At 43.2% G+C, this 17,998-nt stretch overlaps 3 protein-coding genes across 9 annotated transcripts in view; 1 reads left to right on the top strand and 2 right to left on the bottom strand.

The window, feature by feature from the left end:
- LOC115753955 (peroxisomal membrane protein PMP22) overlaps positions 1–17,998 on the bottom strand; it is a 491,710-nt gene that overhangs the window by 45,577 nt on the left and 428,135 nt on the right. The window lies entirely within an intron of this gene.
- Positions 1,361–5,693, bottom strand: LOC115753977 (KIN14B-interacting protein At4g14310). Its single transcript, XM_030692847.2, has 3 exons — positions 3,938–5,693; positions 2,372–2,991; positions 1,361–2,100 (listed from the first exon to the last, which is right to left on the bottom strand). The coding sequence occupies exons 1-3, from the start codon at positions 5,615–5,617 to the stop codon at positions 1,575–1,577; spliced, it is 2,826 nt and encodes a 941-aa protein (XP_030548707.2). The 5' UTR covers positions 5,618–5,693; the 3' UTR covers positions 1,361–1,574.
- Positions 16,192–17,998, top strand: part of LOC115753939 (kinesin-like protein KIN-10A) — a 56,197-nt gene continuing 54,390 nt past the window's right edge. For all 5 annotated transcript variants that reach the window (XM_030692799.2, XM_048273126.1, XM_030692803.2 and 2 more), the window contains exons 1-4: positions 16,192–16,943; positions 17,400–17,555; positions 17,642–17,749; positions 17,857–17,967. In XM_030692799.2, coding sequence (XP_030548659.1) covers positions 16,296–16,943; positions 17,400–17,555; positions 17,642–17,749; positions 17,857–17,967 — 1,023 coding nt within the window. In that variant the 5' untranslated portion in view covers positions 16,192–16,295. The remainder of the gene's footprint in view (positions 16,944–17,399; positions 17,556–17,641; positions 17,750–17,856; positions 17,968–17,998) is intronic.

Consider the following 17,998-nt stretch of genomic DNA (forward strand, 5'->3'; position numbering starts at 1 on the left):
AAATACATTTTTTATATAACAAGGACCACAACACAAACCATATTAATAGTGCAATATAAAAGAAATAATTTTTATAGCATTCTCTATCATCTGCTAACAACTTTGCTAGCCTTTGCAACCAATTACAATCAGTTTTTTCCCCATCACAGGGACCACAACAACAAAAATCTTTAACAATGCAGTTATAGAAAAAACAATCTTTTTTTTTTTATAATGGGGACCACAACCCTCGACACTGCATCAAAGAGAGAATAATTTTTTCCATAATAGACAAGGACCACAACAAAGCAAAGACACGACAACTTCAGCTCTCGGTCCCCACTACCCCATTACATTCAGTAAACAACAATCTCGTTGTCGGCCAATGGACACAAAACGACATAAGATACAACTTAGAAAATAAAACTCACCTTTATACTATGCCAATGAGACCCTAATTTTTCCCTCCAACGGATCGCCTTTCTCGCCTTTTCTTTCTCTTTCACTTGCTGTCAATAACACCAAAATGAATAAACATGCGCGTCGTTTATTAATCACTTCACACAAACAAAAAATCACTTACCTTTGCTTGTGTCAACCCCGGTTCGTCACGCGACAAACACTTCCTCTGTCTTCGGAGACTTCGACATGAATCACAAGAATAGAGTAGGGCCTTCAATCGATTCGCTTGAGACACTAAAGATTGATGAAGATCGAAGCCCCAATTTGATTTGGCGAGCGTCGAATTTATCGGACAGAAATTGATTTGCAAGAGGGAAGGTTTGGAGCCCTAATTTTGCTCGAGCCAATTTTGATCGTTCTTTCGTTCAATCTCGAAGGCGGGTTTAAGACATGATAGTGTGGCGTTGTTTTCTCTTTAAGAAGGACATGCCGAAGAAGAATTTCCACGGTGAACTTGTAATTCTTTTTTTAATTTCCACGTCACAATAAAACATTAAGTAAAAAGTCTACATAGGATGTTTTGCCGGAAATGGCACTCAAGTGATTCCTTTTGCTCTGATTTGGTACTCAGGTGATCGAAAAAAAAATTGTGCCACTCAAGTGATCATCGTACAAAAGTTATAACACTTATACTATACTTACCTCGAAAATTTATCTAAAACCACATGGAGGCTTGAACAAAACATAAGCTCCATAATAGAACAGTGATGTGTCTCTGGACTGACGCCGTATCCATGTGTCACTCTTTCACTTTTCGTGTGCTGGGACGATTTAAATTCACCCCACTTCTCTGAATGACTTTTCCCAGCTTTTACCACATCATTCGCAATATAATCTACTTGATTTACAGTTACCAGTTAAAAGTGCATCTCCAACCTCATTTTCTGTCGTCATAAACGAAATTCTCTGTCTAGTTGTATGCAGGATAGGTTCCTATTATGATAAATAAGAACATTACATTAAGTCATTAAGGACCTTCACATCCAGAAGCAGAAAATGAGGGGCACCATAAGGGCAGATCATGATAATAACAAAGCCCTTCACCTCTATTGGCAAGAACAAGGAAAAAGATGAGATCCCCCATGCAGTTCTTTCCGAAACCAGACCACCTAGGCAACAACTGCTTGTCATGTCTAAGACAAGTGCCTCCACAATGCTGGGCGATCTCTTGATATGAGGAGAGCACGCGAGGACAGATGGTCGAAAGAAGGCGAGTACAAGTCATCCGGACCGATGACTTCTCTAACATTTTGTGTGCTTCCACACCCAAGAGACTGCAAAGCTTCATCCCTCACAGCATCAAACACAAACAGTCCTTGCCCGCTCGCCCCCATGACCAGGTTCGAGTTGCCCCAAACTTGAGTTATTGCGACGTGATCGGAGTGTAAGTTTGACTCAGGCAAAGCATAAGTGCTGAATAGGCCTTGTTTGCGCAAGGAGAACTGTTGCACCTGTGTGCAACTCACTTTCTTTCCTACCGATTTAAGGCTTGTGCAGCCCAGAAAAATCGAATCACCACGAAAGAAGACTGACTGCACGCTGATCCCGAGCTTTTGTATCTTGAGTCCCACGCCAGATGGATGGCGGAAGTCCATGATATTGATTGAATCGGCACTGCAGAATATGCCATCATTGCCTTCGGCTTCCGATGAACTGACTCTGCACTCAAGACATGGTAAGTCTAAGAGACTATGGGATGAAAACCTTCAGACGGGGACTTATTATAGTATCAAATGCCAGAATTTAATGCAAGCTTTATTTCAAACAAACACTGCAGCAATAAAAGAAAAGCAGCACAAAAATCAGAAATAGAGATGTTGCGTAGTCAACATGAAGAAAGGTCGATGTAGACAATAAGAAAATCCAGTCAACTTGCACAAGAAGAACTAGTTAACCAGGATAGAGACTTAAATTGTCTAGGAGTATTTACCTTTGTCGAACCCCTCCACCAATTTCAGCATCAGTGTTGTTAATGTGAAGGGCTGATATTTTTCGTCCGGAGGAAGGCACGGAAAGTAATGGTTGCGGGTTAAGAGAATTCACATCCCAAAGAGAAATTGTCTCAGCTTCAGCTATAACAACTTTGCCTCTGTTTCTCCATTGCAAAGGACTCGAATAGTCCATTGCTAACACAGGCTTCTGCACCTCCCATTTCATAATTTGCTCCCCGTCCCGTATATCATAGACTCGGACACCCTTCTGGCAGGTGGCTGCTGAGATAATTAGAGGTCCACATGGCTTATACCACCATTGTCGATTTTCTGGGACCATAATACTAGACAGAGCACTTCTTCTATATGAAGTGTTACTAGGTAAAGGGCCAAGTACTGTTCTTGAAGAAATCACAGCACCACCTTCCTCAATATGGCAAGCTCGAACATCTTTGGTGTAGAAATCCCAGGAGCAAAACCCCGCATCCATGGTATTTCCAGCAGAGGCTGCAACAACGTACCTCCCTGAACACCCATCTGCACCGGGAGCACGCATAATCCAACAATCCCTCCATATGTTAGGTGAGATTGCCAAGGAGGGCTTATATACAGCTTTCTCCTGCAAATCTCAGACCATTAGAGGAACATCAGACTTATTTTCCTTTTTCTTTCTCCCAGACCTTATTTATCTATTAAATAAGTCCTGCCGTTGACACTCGTCAACAATGATGGTTGTTATTTCAGGCACAAAAAGAAAAAAATGAAGGTTGTTACGATGTATGAGCCTCTTTTGCCAGATTAAGGGCATCAAACATGCAATATGCACAAAAAATGATCTCTAGTGATAAAGAAATCTTCACAACTTATGCGACAATCTTCATTTACTTCAAATTAAGAAGTAAAATATAAAAGCGGGATATCTGTTCATATATTTAATCCTCAGATGAGGAAATTCCTGGTAGTCATAGTTGCTTACTGTGGCACTATCTTTATCACTGATTAAATACAGCCAACATCAATTTGATCGTTTCTTTCTCTAAGGGATAATAAATATGCACTGTTCATCCACAACCAGTAAACTATAGACATCACGAAAGAACACAACCAGCTGTTATTCAAGAATGACCAACCAAAGACCCAATAATAAAAGCCAACACAAACTTAAGAAGAAATTCACTCAACAGTCACCTTGCTCTATAAGTAATTTAAGTATACAAGGACTTACTTAAGAGAAACAGTCACTTTGCCTATAAGTAAATTCAAATATATGGAATCACTTAAAAGAAACAGGTTAATGTATATGCAATATGGAGTACAGTATTTTCTCACTAAAAATGCAAAAGCACACTAGCGTAAAGATTATTAATCAATTGATAAGTTTTGACACCCAAGTATTAGTGAACGAACATTGACGAAAGCTCACTTAGCGAAATACGCTTCTCTAGAGTGTATGCAATTCCTACATCTAACGTCGGAAACACAAGTGAATATGCTCCTCAGGACATGGTGGCAGCAAGGCATAAACTCTCTGCTAAATTATCATGACAGCAAAGCAAATCATATACCTCCGAATTGGCAATGTCATAGTAGGAACATGAGCCATCATCGTGAGCAAGGAGAACTGCCTCTCCCTCTGACACAAACCAACCTCCAGTGGAGGTCTTGCTACCTATCTCATGCAGTTGATAAGCATAAGTGTCTTCATTCTCGTCTCCAATTATAAGCTCCTGAATGTTCTCCTGATCATCAAATTCATCAAGCTTTTCATCAGTTGTAAGAATCATCTCTGGCTCAGCCTTCCTGTCAACAGATTTCTCTTCTACTGCTGAAGTTGCAACATCATCCATTTCTTGAACCGCACAGATCTCCATGCCAGACTTCTGATCCCTGACGGAGATCTTAGATTGCTTCTCATCTAATGAAGCCAAAAACTCCAAAGCTATTGGGTTGTCATCAGGGTTCAACTTCTCTTCTACCTTTGACATAGAATTAGCCTCAGAAATATTCTTCTCATGCGCTCCTGCTTTACTTGATGACTGTATGCTTGCTACTGATGCCTCCACGGAGGTTCGACTTCTGAGCAGCTTGTGATGAGGAAAGAGTCGAGCTTCTAATTCCTCACTATTCAAAACTTTAACTGCACATTTCGAGCTACTCTTTTTCTCAACCTGAATATTGCTGACCGGTTTGTCACTCTCAAGGACAGCAATTGCAGTGTTCTTTACAGCAGCCATCTTACCGTCAGAATCACCTATGGCATGACCAATCGCCTTTTCAATCCCTGAAATCTTTTCCTGGATATCCGAAAGTATAACTTTGGACTCATCTGGATTATTCAAATCCAGTATCTCCTTAGTCCTCTTAATATCTGAAGCGATCCTCTTAACCTTACCTTCTAAAAAGGCAAGCTTTTCATGTAGCCTACTCGGATGTTTGTTACCCACTTGACTATTAACAGCTTCAGAGCTCAACCCCTTCTCCTTTGGTTTCTCTGAAACCCCTGAACTGCTCAAACATTTCTCACTCGCATTTCCAATCATTTCACTGGTAACATCAGATGAGTATGCCAATTTAGCATTTGTTCCCTCTTCTGATTTCTTATCCATCGATAGTTCATGCAAAGGCTGACCTCTTAAATCAACACTAACCTCTTCAGCACGACCCTTCAAATCTAATTGAGTATCTACCTTACTCGACTTGGCCGAACTTTCAGAATCAACACACGCTTCTCCATTCATTTTATGTACATTTTTGCCCCTTACTCCTACTTTCACAATTGATGATTGCTCACAAGTCCCGCCCTTCTTCACCTTATCCTTCAAATCCCTAAAAACCTTAGACCCACGACCACCACTCTCGTCCCTCGATTTCAACCCCACACCCACCTCCCTAATCCCTCTCTTCTCCTTCTTCTCCGCCTCCCGCCCCTCCAGCGAAACCCTAGGCAATAACCTGTCTTTCTTCCCATCCGAGCCAACCCTCCCGCCCAAAGGGCTGGGGCTTCGCCCCCTAGGCACGGATGGCCACCGGGCCCCGTCGCTCGACACCCGCGGCACGACACGCAGCGCGGGCTTCTGCGCCGACGTGAGCGGAACCTTGGGGTTCGGCTTGGAGCTGGAATTCTCCTTCCCGAGGACTGATCTGGCGTTGGAGAGCGGAGTCAGAGGCTTACCTGGTCTGGGAGCCGCGATCTTGGCTCCGGCGCCGCCGCGATCCTTGATCCGGCGAACCGACGGGGCGGACATGGATCTTCCTTTCAGCTGATGCAGAACTAGAGATTTGTGGAGAGGAAAGCTTGAGCCTGGGCTCGAGGAGGGTCCCGAAGAAGATGCAGATTTTCTTATTTTTATTTTTGTGATTTTTTATTCTTGGGCGGGAAAATGGATGAGTTTTCGAGTTTTGAAAATATTTGGTGCGGAGGGTGTTGGGTCGGGCTTTTTAGTAATTTCGCGGTTGTCCGAGGACTAAGGAAAAAAAGAAGAAGCTGGGCCGAAAAATAAAAGAAATGAAGAAGATGGGCCTGGTAATTTTCTATGGGCCGAGATTTCGTACTTTTACTTTTTCTAGCTAACAGTGGTAAAAAGCCTCGAACGGGTAACCTCCTGGGTTTTCTATTTGGTTGAATTACAAAACAAAGAAGAGAAAATACCAGTAAATCATTGAAATTGGAGAATGCAAGTACTAAAAGAGCAGAACTGGTAAAATTCTCACTTGGATATTTTTCTTCCCCGAAAACCGCTTTCTTAATTGATGTGTTTGGTGACTTTCCGAGGTAATCGAATGTTTCCGAGCCAGAATTAGTTGGTGTCACTAAACTTGCTCGATTGTATAAGCATCTGAGTATTCTAATTTACAGGAACTAACCAGACAAGCTCCCATGGACGTAATGATGGTTCTTGGCTATCCAGCCTGCCACTTGATTTGACTGGAATGGGCCATAGACCGACTTGACAGATATAGACCGGGCTAACTTATCTTTGCATTCTTCAATGACGGCCCGTAACTCCCATGGGCTCGGAATCTGGCCCATTACCATGTCCAAAGTTGTAACTGTCAGGTAGTTGTCGAATATCTATAAAATAAAAAATAAAAAAAATGAAGAGGGGATGAAAAAGGAGGAAATTATCCGATCAGTCTTAAACATATTATACGAATGCCAATCGAGTCCTAAACTTTCTGATTTTGTCAATTTAGTCATAAATATTCGACATGAAATTCCAATATAATTCTTTACGCCAATTTTCGCCATCATTGGAAGTGGCGATGTGCCACGTAGAAAAGCCGGCAATGACTAGATCGCTACACCAATGATTTTCATGAAAAATTAACTGAAATGATTACATTATAATTTCGCACAAACTTTTAGGACCGAATAAACATCCTTACAATTTATGTAGGACCTCGTTGCATAATTTTCCTAGCGATAATGTACTGATAAGGATGTGAAGATGTGATCGAATTTGAAACTTTAGTCAGAGAAAAATATAGATAACACAAAAGGAGAAGCATCATCAGAAAAGAGCAAAACCTCTCTGCAAATTCTTCCCCATCTTGGCAAGAGCATCCGCAATCATAAGCCTATCCTAGTCTCGCAATTCCATGATTAATATCAACGGCTCCCTTTCTTTGTTGTCCCCGCCTTACCTATCTTAGGTTACAATTTAAATTATAACTCTACTGACAGATATATCACTTTACTTTTCAATTTATTCCTTTCATCATTCCAAACACACTTAACCAAAACCTTAACCCAATTCGGCCCTCTTCCTCGTCGTCGCCCACGACGGTCGTGTCGTCACCGCCTGCCATCCCTAGCTGAGCCACCACCTCGTCGCCCATATTTACTCATGATCGAGCTCTGTCTCTATATTATCTCCATCCCCATCAATCTCTATGTGATGACCGTCTCTCTCTTCCCTCGTCCTTTTGTACTTGCCACTTTCCACCCCGTTGTTGGCTATAGCATTGGGGGTGACACGGCATCGGTGGAGGAAGCGGCGGTGTTGTAAGGTTGGAATAGGGGTGGTAAGCGGCGGCGTGGCTAGGAGAGAGAGAGAGAGAGAGTTGTGGGGAAGGGAGAGGGGGCAGAGATGGGTTTTGAGTTTAGACGGGATAGGGTGATAGTCTTTTTAATTGGGAATTTTTGTTCGAAATGTAGACTAAATAATTAAAATTGGGTGTGAAATTTGAGCGTGGCATCAAAGAGATCAATTTTTATTATAGTCCAGAGGATCAAATATAAGCCAATCAATGTTTTCTTTGAGTCCAGTAGTAGTGAATTTTTTCTTACCCAAAAGTTCAATCTCTACTATCGTTATTTCCCGAATTACATAAATAGTCCTTGAACTTTGCCCCAACGTGCAATGCCATCCTCGAACTTTTAATTTGGTTAATGTAATCATTGAACTTTAGCCAAATATGTAATGTGAACCCTAGACTTTTAATTCATTTAACTTGATATTTGAACTTTCGGTAAGTATTCAATCTAGTCCCTTAACTAAATAAACATCCATTGTTATCCTTCTACTACTTCAAGTTCAAGGACAATATTAAATGTTCTTATAAAAGAGACTAAATTGAATAGGTATCGAAAGTTCAAAGATCACATCGAACAAACTAAAAGTTCATGGATTACATTGCACATTGAGCTAAAGTTAAAGAACCGCATTAAACATATTAAAAGTTCATGGATGACATTACATGTCACACCCCGACTCTCGAGCTCGTGACATCCCTACCAATTCGCCACAGGTCATAAAAGATAGCGTCCTAAGTAGGCTGTCGACCTACGCACTTATGGCGCATGTAGAAACGTAAACTCTCCCGAACAACAAATAGTAAGGACAATAAAGCAGGAAATTAACTCAATCATTCAAACAAAAGACAATTTCATTTCATTAACCAAAAGCAGATGAGTTTTAACCCTACTGAGCTACACACAGAAATTCCCCTATCGGACGCTCTAAGATGTGCCACGTGGCCTCCCCTAATGCTTCCGATCTTGAATTAATAATCTCATTTAAAAAGACCGATCTAACGATTATCATGGCGCCACGTGTCACAACGATGGCAATTGGATCAATTTTTATTATCTGAAAAAAATTCAATTTTTACTTTACGAAAAAATACCCCGATCTCGACACGTGGCATGATGTCCACCGCCGAATCTAGGGTTCTTTTTTTTATTATTATAAAAAATTGTTTAAAACAGCCCCGCTGATGTGGCCGCCACGTCGGCATTGAATGGTCAACAAAAGTTGACCGGTCAATGAGCTCGCCGGGGAAGACGATCGACGTCGATCGTTATCGTCGGCGCCTCGCCGGAGAGCCGAATCCAACGTAAAAACGTGTGGGGAACTGGGCGGTTTTTATACCAAATCAAACCCCGACTACCCTACGTTGACATACACCAAATATCGAGCAAAAAAAGGCATACGAAACATGGCAAACTCGGCGGTCACAGTTTCGGTTTTCCGGCGAAGCTCAACCCATTCATTTCAGCATCGGAACAAAGCGTGTAAATCATGGAGCATTATCATGAGAGTATAGGGGAACTTACCTATGGGGCCGATTGGCCCGGGAATGCTCATAACGGCCGATAGACCGAGTTACGGGTTCGGGCTCATCCGGATTATTCAAATCCAGTTTTAACTCAATCATTGCAAAATTTTTCTATTTTTATATATTTTTTAATTAGCAGAAATTTCCCTATTGGATGCTCTAAGATGTGCCACGTGGCCTCCCCTAATGCTTTCAATCTTGAATTAATAATCTCATTTAAAAAGACCGATCTAACGATTATCATGGCGCCACATGTCACAACGATGGCCATTGGATCAATTTTTATTATCCGAAAAAAATTCAATTTTTACTTTCCGAAAAAATACCCCGATCTCCTTACCAAAAAAAAAAAAAAAATACCCCGATCTCGACACGTGGCATGATTTCCACCACCGGATCTAGGGTTCTTTTTTTTTATTATTATTATAAAAAATTGTTTAAAACTGCCCTGGCGACGTGGCCGCTACGTGGCGGCCATGTCGGCATTGACCGGTCAACAAAAGTTAACTAGTCAATGAGCTCGCCGGGGAAGACGATCGACGCCGATCGTTATCGTCGGTGCCTCGACGGAGAGTCGAATCCGATGTAAAAACGTGTGGGGAACCGGGCGGTTTTTGTACCAAATCAAACCCCGACTACCCTACGTTGACATACACCAAATATCGAGCAAAAAAAGGCATACGAAACATGGCAAACTCGGCGGTCACAGTCTCGGTTTTCCGGCGAAGCTCAACCTATTCATTTTGGCATCGGAACAAAGCGTGTAAATCATGGAGCATCATCATGAGAGTATGGGGGAACTTACCTATGGGCCAGATTGGCCCGGGAATGCTCATAACGGTCGATAGACCGAGTTACAGGTTCGGGCTCGCCGGAAAGAGCGTGCAAAGGCCGACTCGGGTTTTTTAGCAAGAAATCGTGCAAAAAACACATGAAACCAAGCTTAGCATACGATTTACGTGAGGTTTTATGAAAAAAGAACTTCAATGGGGCCATGTATATTCGGAGGAGTTCATGGATGCCGAGTTTGAGTTTTAACCGGACTCACCTATCTCGAGCGTTCGCGAAGGGATTGGCGAGCCTCGATCACTTCCTTTGGTTGAGACGAAGCTAGCAGTTACTATAGCGTTGTCCGGCGTAGTCTAGGTCGGCAAGGCGACGAGCTCGAAGCTCCCGGTCCCTCGAACTTTAATGGTGGTCGGGAGGAAAAAAAGAAAATTCCTCCCTGCTCTCCAGACCCCCCCTCTTTTTTCGTCACCTGCCCCCTCTTCTCCATTCTCATTTTTTGTCCTTTATGCCCGCTGCCCGAGCTCGTACTATGGTTACCCGGAGATTCCCATCACTCGACTGAAAATGGTGAGGGAAATAACGGCTTCCTCCGCTCGCGTCCGTACACTTTGGGATGTACAAATGTACTCAAAACGAGCGGATGCGAATTGGCCACCATGCCCATCTTTCTTTGCTGTCGATTAAGCTCGTCTCGGGGATCAATTTAGGTTTTTTATCAACCGGGTGTACTTGTGCGTATGGGATCCAAAGGAAGGAGATGATGAATAGTGCCGGGTTGGTGAGTTGGATCTGCTGGACCCGGCAAACCCGATCACTTCTAACTTGTCGAATCGGGTCACCAATTGGCATTTGTTCAAGAAATTGGCGCCAAAATTGAGTTGCTCGACGTGTTTCCTAGGTAGAATGGGCATTTTTATGAATTTAGGACCTGAAATTTAGTGAAAACCCCATTTCGCACATTAGACCTGAAACTGATTTTTCCTTAGTTCAAAGCTCATATGACCAAATCAATCCAAACCAAGGCCACTAATGGATTCGGAGGGATGAAAACTATAGTGTAGGAGGTCTGTATTTTTATGGGTGTGTTCATACAAAATTTAATTTCAAGATTAGCGAAACTAGGGACTAAATTGTAAAGAATTTGTGCAATTAAACCCTTTTGGTTAAAATTGAAGAGATTGAAGGAAAAATTGACACAATTGCATTTCAAGGCTCAAGATATCAATGTCATGGCTTATTAAAAATGAAAATTGCAAATTAAAAGACTCGAAGAGGAATTTTTATGCTCGATTTGGGTTTACGTTTGTGAAGGAACATAGTGACTCGAATCAAATTTTCAAAAATTGAAGTGACCAAAGTGAAGAGGGAATAAAAATAAAAATATTGACTATTTTTGTGTATTTTTATGACCACGAATGGTATTTTTTTTTCTGATTTTTTTGGGTGTTTTATAATTAAATAAATTCGAAAAAATATTAAAAATTATGAAAAATATTTTTTGTTCAAAATTGGTTCCTAAGGCTAGACCAAGGCTTCCAAAGTTGATTTTACAATTTTTATGATTCTTTAGCTATTTTTAAATAATTAAAAAAAATGAAATATAGGTGATAAAAACCAGATGTTAACAACCATCTATTACCAACTTACGGTTAGGACCGTCTATAAAAGCAACTACGCTATCCTTTAAAGGCGTAAAAATCTCAAAAACGACATCCAAAGGCAATAATGTCAACCTAGTCAACTCAACAAATCTAGCAACCATAAATGAGTGCGTAGCACTCGGATCAAACAAAGCATACGACATATGATTGTGCAAGAGGACCGTACCTGAATCGGCCGGCGAATCCTTCACCTTTTCTCCGGTGACAGTAGACATCCTTCCTTACGCCCGGAGTCGACTCTGAAAGTTCGGTGGCGCATTCCCCCCAAATTGTCCTCCCTGCCGCTACGGCGCCTGCCTAACCTACTGCCTCTACGGGCAGTCTCTCACTTGGTGACCAAACCGGCCACACCTAAAACATGCTCCTCCACTATATGGGCATAGACCGGATCCATGCCTTTGGCGGCATAAGTGGCACACCCCATCTTGGCGAAACACCGGCTTGCCGATCGCCCCTCTCCTATTGGGTGGGATGTAGTGCCTACTACCGGGCATCGGCCTCTTTCCTTGCTGAATGTCCCTTCTATGCGAGGGTACGAACTGCGATCTAGTAGCGGCAGCCCTTTCGGCCAGGTCACGCTCTACCATTTGCGCCCTCTCATACAAATCATTGTAGTCCTTCAGGTTGAGCGGCACTAACACGCTCTTAATTTCTGGCTTCAATCCGTCTTGAAATCTTCTTGCCCTATCCACGGGGTCCTCTATCATTCTTGGGGCATACTTCGATAGCTCAGCAAATCTCGCCTCATACTCATCCACCGATAATTGATTTCGGCGCAGGCAAAGGAACTCGGCCATCTTCTGTTCCCTCTCAGTATTCGAGAAGTACTTCCCATTGAATGCTCCCACGAAGGTATCCCATGTTGGGGCTATACCCTTAGGAAAGACCCTATCCTTAGTGGTTCTCCACCACGAACTTGCATTGCCCCGCAACCGATAAACGGCTAGAGTGACCTTATCTTCATTCGTACACCTCGACGGAGCGAACGTTTTCTCCAGTTCCTCTATCCAAGAGATGGCAATCTCGGGATCTCTGCTTCCCGCAAACTTAGGCGGCTTCGACTTAAGGAACTGTTTTACCAATTTTTGTGTCTGACGTCCATCATTCGCCACTCTAGCCGACACATTCCCTCGTGGTACTTCAAGAGCGGCGACAGCATTCTGGTTCCTTACTTGTTGCCCCATTAGATTCCTAATGGCTTCCGGCGCCTCAAGGATCCCATCAATCCTCGGATCTTGCCCGATAGTTACGGCGGCACTAGGTGCTCTAACTTTTTCCTCTAAGATCTCATCGATCCGCCTAACAAGCCTACCCCGGGGTGCTCTTCCACCGTGTCTGCTCATCTTGCAAGTAAATTACGTAGTCCCGCCAATCCCATAACAAACGCAATAAGAAGACAGCCCCAACAACTAGAGCACAAATAATAATCACATGCACAACGCTTATAATCCTACTAACTATCCCAATTCCCAACGCACTTTATTACTCCGGGCCAATGACTTGATGAATCAGGCCGACCTTGCTCTGATACCACCTTAAGCGGGGATGTCACGCTTTGACTCTCGAGCCGACGACACCCCTACCAATTCGCCACGAGTCATAAAAGATAACGTCCTAGGTAGGCTATCGATCTACGCACTTGCGGCGCATGTGAAAACGTAAACTCTTCCTAACAACAAATAGTAGGGACAATAAAGCAAGAAATTAACTCAATCATTCAAACAAAAGACAATTTCATTTCATTGACCAAAAGCATATGAGTTTTAACCCTACAGAGCTACACACAGTCATACACAACCCCATACTTTAGGGCGGCTCTCTAGGACCTCAAAAAGACACATAGTCGGGTAATGTTAAACTCTCATCAACTTCCAAAATCCTACAACGATCCTCGCCTTAAATGCCCACGGGTTTCATTACTTGGGACTTGAAAAAGAGTTAACAATGACGGGGTGAGAATAATTTCGGTGAGTCAATGCCTAAGCTTGGCTAGGACGTTAATTCGCTCGTAAAATCCTACCAGGTAACCATAAAAGCATCATACGTATAACGGTCAACCACATGTAAACTTACCGGTTTTCAGCCATGCACAATGCAATGCTCGACTCAACTCAATAGTCACATCAAACAATTAACGGGCACGACATCATATCAATTTGCATGTGCAAGACACCACATGAAGTCCATTTATTAACAGGTTACCACGCCGCATATAACCGGTGTGGCGCCAACACTACGATCGCCAATGTCTACTGATAGGACCGGACATCGTTCCTTACTTCTGGCGATGGTGACCGAAAGCTATGTATCCAATACGATTGGCACGGCATAGCAGACATGCATTCCAAAAAGAAGCGTCGGTCCATCACAAGCTGCGACCGGCATCCAACAATTCACGTGATTCGTACGACTAGTACGGGCACGAATTGATGTGCTTCCGACAAGTCGTGTGGTTCCGCACGACTAGCACGGTATGACGTACAACCGGCATGGTTTATCCTCATCATATGACCACTTAGACATATATGACAACCAACCAATTTTTATCTTTTACTTTTAGACGGATGCTTATGCGGACGTGCTCAAAGACTTGGCCCAAGGCCATTTTCATGCTAAAATATGCAATTTAATTTTGTACATGGTCATATGAATGCACAATAATATCCACAAGATTTTGTATTTGATACGGGGTGTCTGACACCCATAACTATTTACGCAACAACCAACAATCAACACCGAGCATCAAGTCAAACATTCAATCACCGCGGATTAATTAAACACAATTAATAATCCCAACGATAATTATTAATCCAATTTCATACAATTAATGATCGTACGCTCGGCTCTAGCCTATCGCTCGCTTGCGATCAAACACCGATAATCACTGCCCAAACAATCAGTCCAGTCTAATCACCAATTAGCCACATATGATATAACTAGTCAGACTATATTAAATAATTGTGCTCATTTATCTTAAACCTAATTTTTATCTAATCCGATCATAATTAAACTACCTGCACACCCTAAATTGCTAACTACGCTAATTGACTAATATTGAGCGTAATTAACACCCTAATCGGAGTTTAAAGATTTAACTCGCTGAAAAACCAGCGGCCAGTGTCGAGTCGGGTACGAGACTTTCGGATCAAGTCAGATATTGTTCACGAGGTATTGCTCACCGGTACTGTTCCCTGGCGGGTTTTGGGTCTTGGATTTGGAGGGGGGCTCGGGGCCAACGTTGAGGGCTAAACGGCGGCAGCAACTCAGGACCGTGGTTGATGGCGGTTCGCGATCTCGGGTCGGCTCGGCTCGGCTCGGGCTTGATAACACGGCGTCACGGCGGAGGGTGAGCAGCTCCGGCTAGCTCGCGGCCGGCGGCGAGGTGAGCTTGGGAGGACGCGGCTGAGGCAGAACGGAGGAGGTCGCAGGTTGACTGGGCTTCGGGTCCACAGATCTGGAGGTCGTGGGGTCCTTGGGTCGAGCTCGGGTCAGGCGGGTGGCTGTTCACAGGTTCGGGTCTCGGGCGAGCTCGTGTCAGGGGAGGGAAGGCCGTCGGGATAGTAGGTCGGTCGTGGGTCACGGCTGGGTATCGCTGGTGGGGCGTGGGGTCGATCGGCTATCACGGCTCGCGGACGACGACCGATGCGGCGGAGGTGAGGTTGCGGCGGTGGAGCGGCAGTGGGTGGCTAGGTGGTTGTCCGGTGGAGGGGGTTGCTCAACCAAAGAAGAGAAGAGCGAAGAAGAAGAAAGAAGGAAGAAGAAGATGAACAGGAGGGGGGGTAGGAGCTCGATTGCGGCAGAGGAGAAAGGAGAGAGAGAGAGAGAGAGAGAGAGGGGAAAGGGGAGTGACGTGAAAGAAGGGGGGAAAGGTGATGGGATGGATTGGTGGGAGATTAGAGAGGTGTGGGAGACAAGTGGGGCCCACCACTTGGGATTTTTAAAAAAATTGTCTTCTTGTGTATTATTGAGGGATAAAATGGCCAATTGATAAATTGAGATTGGATGAATTTTTGGTTCAACTGACTGATAATAGAATTGGTTTTCGCGGGCTAGACTTGGTCCGGACTAGATTTAGGCGTGAGGATTAAAAATCCTAAAGTGCGACGACTACGATTTTTAGAACTTAATCCAAATCGAATGACATTTCGAAAATCGTCCAAAATTCGTCACTTACGTCTTTGCGATCCGAAATTTTGCACTGATTGAAATTCCATTTTTATCCTTTTATTGAATTCGGGCACTTATGGTCCACGATTTTTCAAGGCGTCACATTGCACATTGGGTCAAAATTCATGAAGTATTTATGTTATTTTCTCGTATTGTTCCAAACAACATAATCTGAGTTTCGCCCCCTCCCCCCAAAATAAAAAAACCATAATCCGAGTTAGGTTTCATAAAAAGAAAAGATGTAATTCAAAATTCAGTTTAATCTTATAACATCCAATTCGACCAAAAACAAATCTTATAATATCCAAATAACACAGAGTTGTTCACAATCGACCTAATTTGAAGTGGGACTGATCTAAACAAAAGTTAAATTTTTTAACATCTGCCGACCTTGCGTAATTCTCTTTTACCTTTTTTTTAATCTTTTCTTTTTAATTTTGGTCGATTTTTTTTTTTTTTTGTAATCTTTTCTTGAAGCGAAGAATATCTAAACTTTAAAAAAAACGCTCTCTTTGCTTGTGGCCAAGAAAAAAAGAGACGTTGGAAACTGTAACGGCTACATTCTCACTTTGAACATCCCCCCTCGTTTCATTTCATTACTCTCCGTCTCCCTCTCCTCCGATTCTTTCCATTTTCACTCTTTCCATCTCTTCTCTCTCTCTCTCTCTCTCTTCTTTGGATCATACCCAGAACGATTTGAACAGTTGACGATCTTGTTCTGTGTTCTTGGTTTTGTGTCTCTTAAATGGCACCCACGCCCTCCTCCTCCAAATCGAATCAGTCCCACACAAGCTTAAAAACCCCTCAATCCAAGCACCGCCTCCACTTCCATGGACCCAGATCCGGCCACCCGTCTCCGAACCCTAGCTCGGCCTTCAAGGAAACTCAGGCGGGTGAGCACCCGGTCGAAGTCGTGGGCCGAATCCGCGACTGCCCGGATCGCAAGGAGAAACCCGCTTCCGTCCTGCAGATCAACCCGGACAAGCATACCGTCCGCGTCCGCGCGGAGTTCGGGTACCGCGACTTCAGCCTCGACGGGGTCTCTCTGTCCGAGGAGGAAGATCTCGACTCGTTCTACAAGAAGTTCGTGGAGTCGAGGATCAACGGGGTGAAGTTGGGGGCGAAATGTACGATTATGATGTACGGGCCTACAGGGTCGGGTAAGAGCCACACGATGTTCGGGTGCTCGAAGCAGCCGGGGATCGTGTACCGGTCATTGAAGGACATTTTGGGAGAGGATGGGGAGGAAGACAGGGCGAATGGAGGGCGATTGGGGGTTGGTACTTTCGTGCAAGTCACTGTTTTGGAGATCTACAACGAGGAGATTTATGATCTGTTGTCGAGCAACGGAGGAGGGTTCGGGCTCGGATGGCCCAAAGGTGGTTCGTCAAAGGTAATTTTCAATATTTGATGGATTTACATTTCTGAGTTTGGTATCTCTTCTGCGTGTGATTTGAGGAATTTATATATTTTGAATGTTAGACATTCAGCTATCCGTGTGCTTCTGAGCTGTTTGCTGTTTGGTAATTTAGTATAATTGGTGTAAGTAGCTTAAATCGTAGGAAGAATGCAGATGAGACCAGTTTCTGTTGCTTATGATTTCTATAAGAACTAAGAAGCATCTGGGATTCTGAAGTAAAAGTTTAACACAGGAAATGTAACAAGGGTGCCCCCCTTCACTTCCAAATGTATTTGTTGCTGTGTTAAAATCAATTGACTTTGTCCTTCTGATAGTTTGGAAATAGGATTATAATCTTCATGATGGACACGACTCACTCATAACAATGTATGAGATTTAACTACAGCATATTCTTTCCTAACTTAGCAATGTATCTTCTGGCAACTTCAGGTAAGACTCGAAGTGATGGGGAAAAAGGCGAAAAATGCAGCATTTATCTCGGGTAATGAAGCTGGGAAGATTTCAAAGGAGATTCAGAAAGTGGAGAAGCGGAGGATTGTTAAGAGCACGCTCTGCAATGACAGAAGTTCTCGAAGCCACTGCATGGTATGAATCGTACTGAATATGAATCATCATTGACATAAGAGTCAAGAGACAGTTGAAAGTGAACTTATTGATTGAATTTTGTTCAGATTATTTTGGATGTGCCTACTGTTGGGGGACGGCTAATGCTTGTTGATATGGCGGGTTCTGAAAACATTGAGCAAGCTGGCCAAGTTGGATTTGAGGCCAAAATGCAGGTACTGACTACATTTTATTAGGGAATGGCTACAAAAATTTACTTTGCAGCTAGAAGTTTTAGTCTAGTATCTGCAAGTTACTAAAGTATACTTCCTCTTGATTTTAGACTGCAAAGATCAACCAAGGAAATGTAGCACTGAAGAGAGTGGTTGAATCTATTGCTAATGGTGATTCGCATGTGCCCTTTAGAGACAGCAAATTAACAATGCTTCTGCAGGTGAGTGAATTGTTGCGGTTGATTGATAGTA

The sequence above is a fragment of the Rhodamnia argentea genome, chromosome 1 (assembly GCF_020921035.1).
Source record: "Rhodamnia argentea isolate NSW1041297 chromosome 1, ASM2092103v1, whole genome shotgun sequence".
In the NCBI taxonomy this organism is placed as follows: domain Eukaryota; kingdom Viridiplantae; phylum Streptophyta; class Magnoliopsida; order Myrtales; family Myrtaceae; genus Rhodamnia; species Rhodamnia argentea.

Excerpts from the sequence above, each read along its gene's own strand:
- LOC115753977 (XM_030692847.2), bottom strand. The coding sequence starts at position 5,617 with ATGTCCGCCCCGTCGGTTCGCCGGATCAAGGATCGCGGCGGCGCCGGA. Across the intron at positions 2,992-3,937 it reads ATGACATTGCCAATTCGGAG|GAGAAAGCTGTATATAAGCC; the intron begins GTATATGATTTG and ends TGAGATTTGCAG. Across the intron at positions 2,101-2,371 it reads GGTGGAGGGGTTCGACAAAG|AGTCAGTTCATCGGAAGCCG; the intron begins GTAAATACTCCT and ends TCTTGAGTGCAG.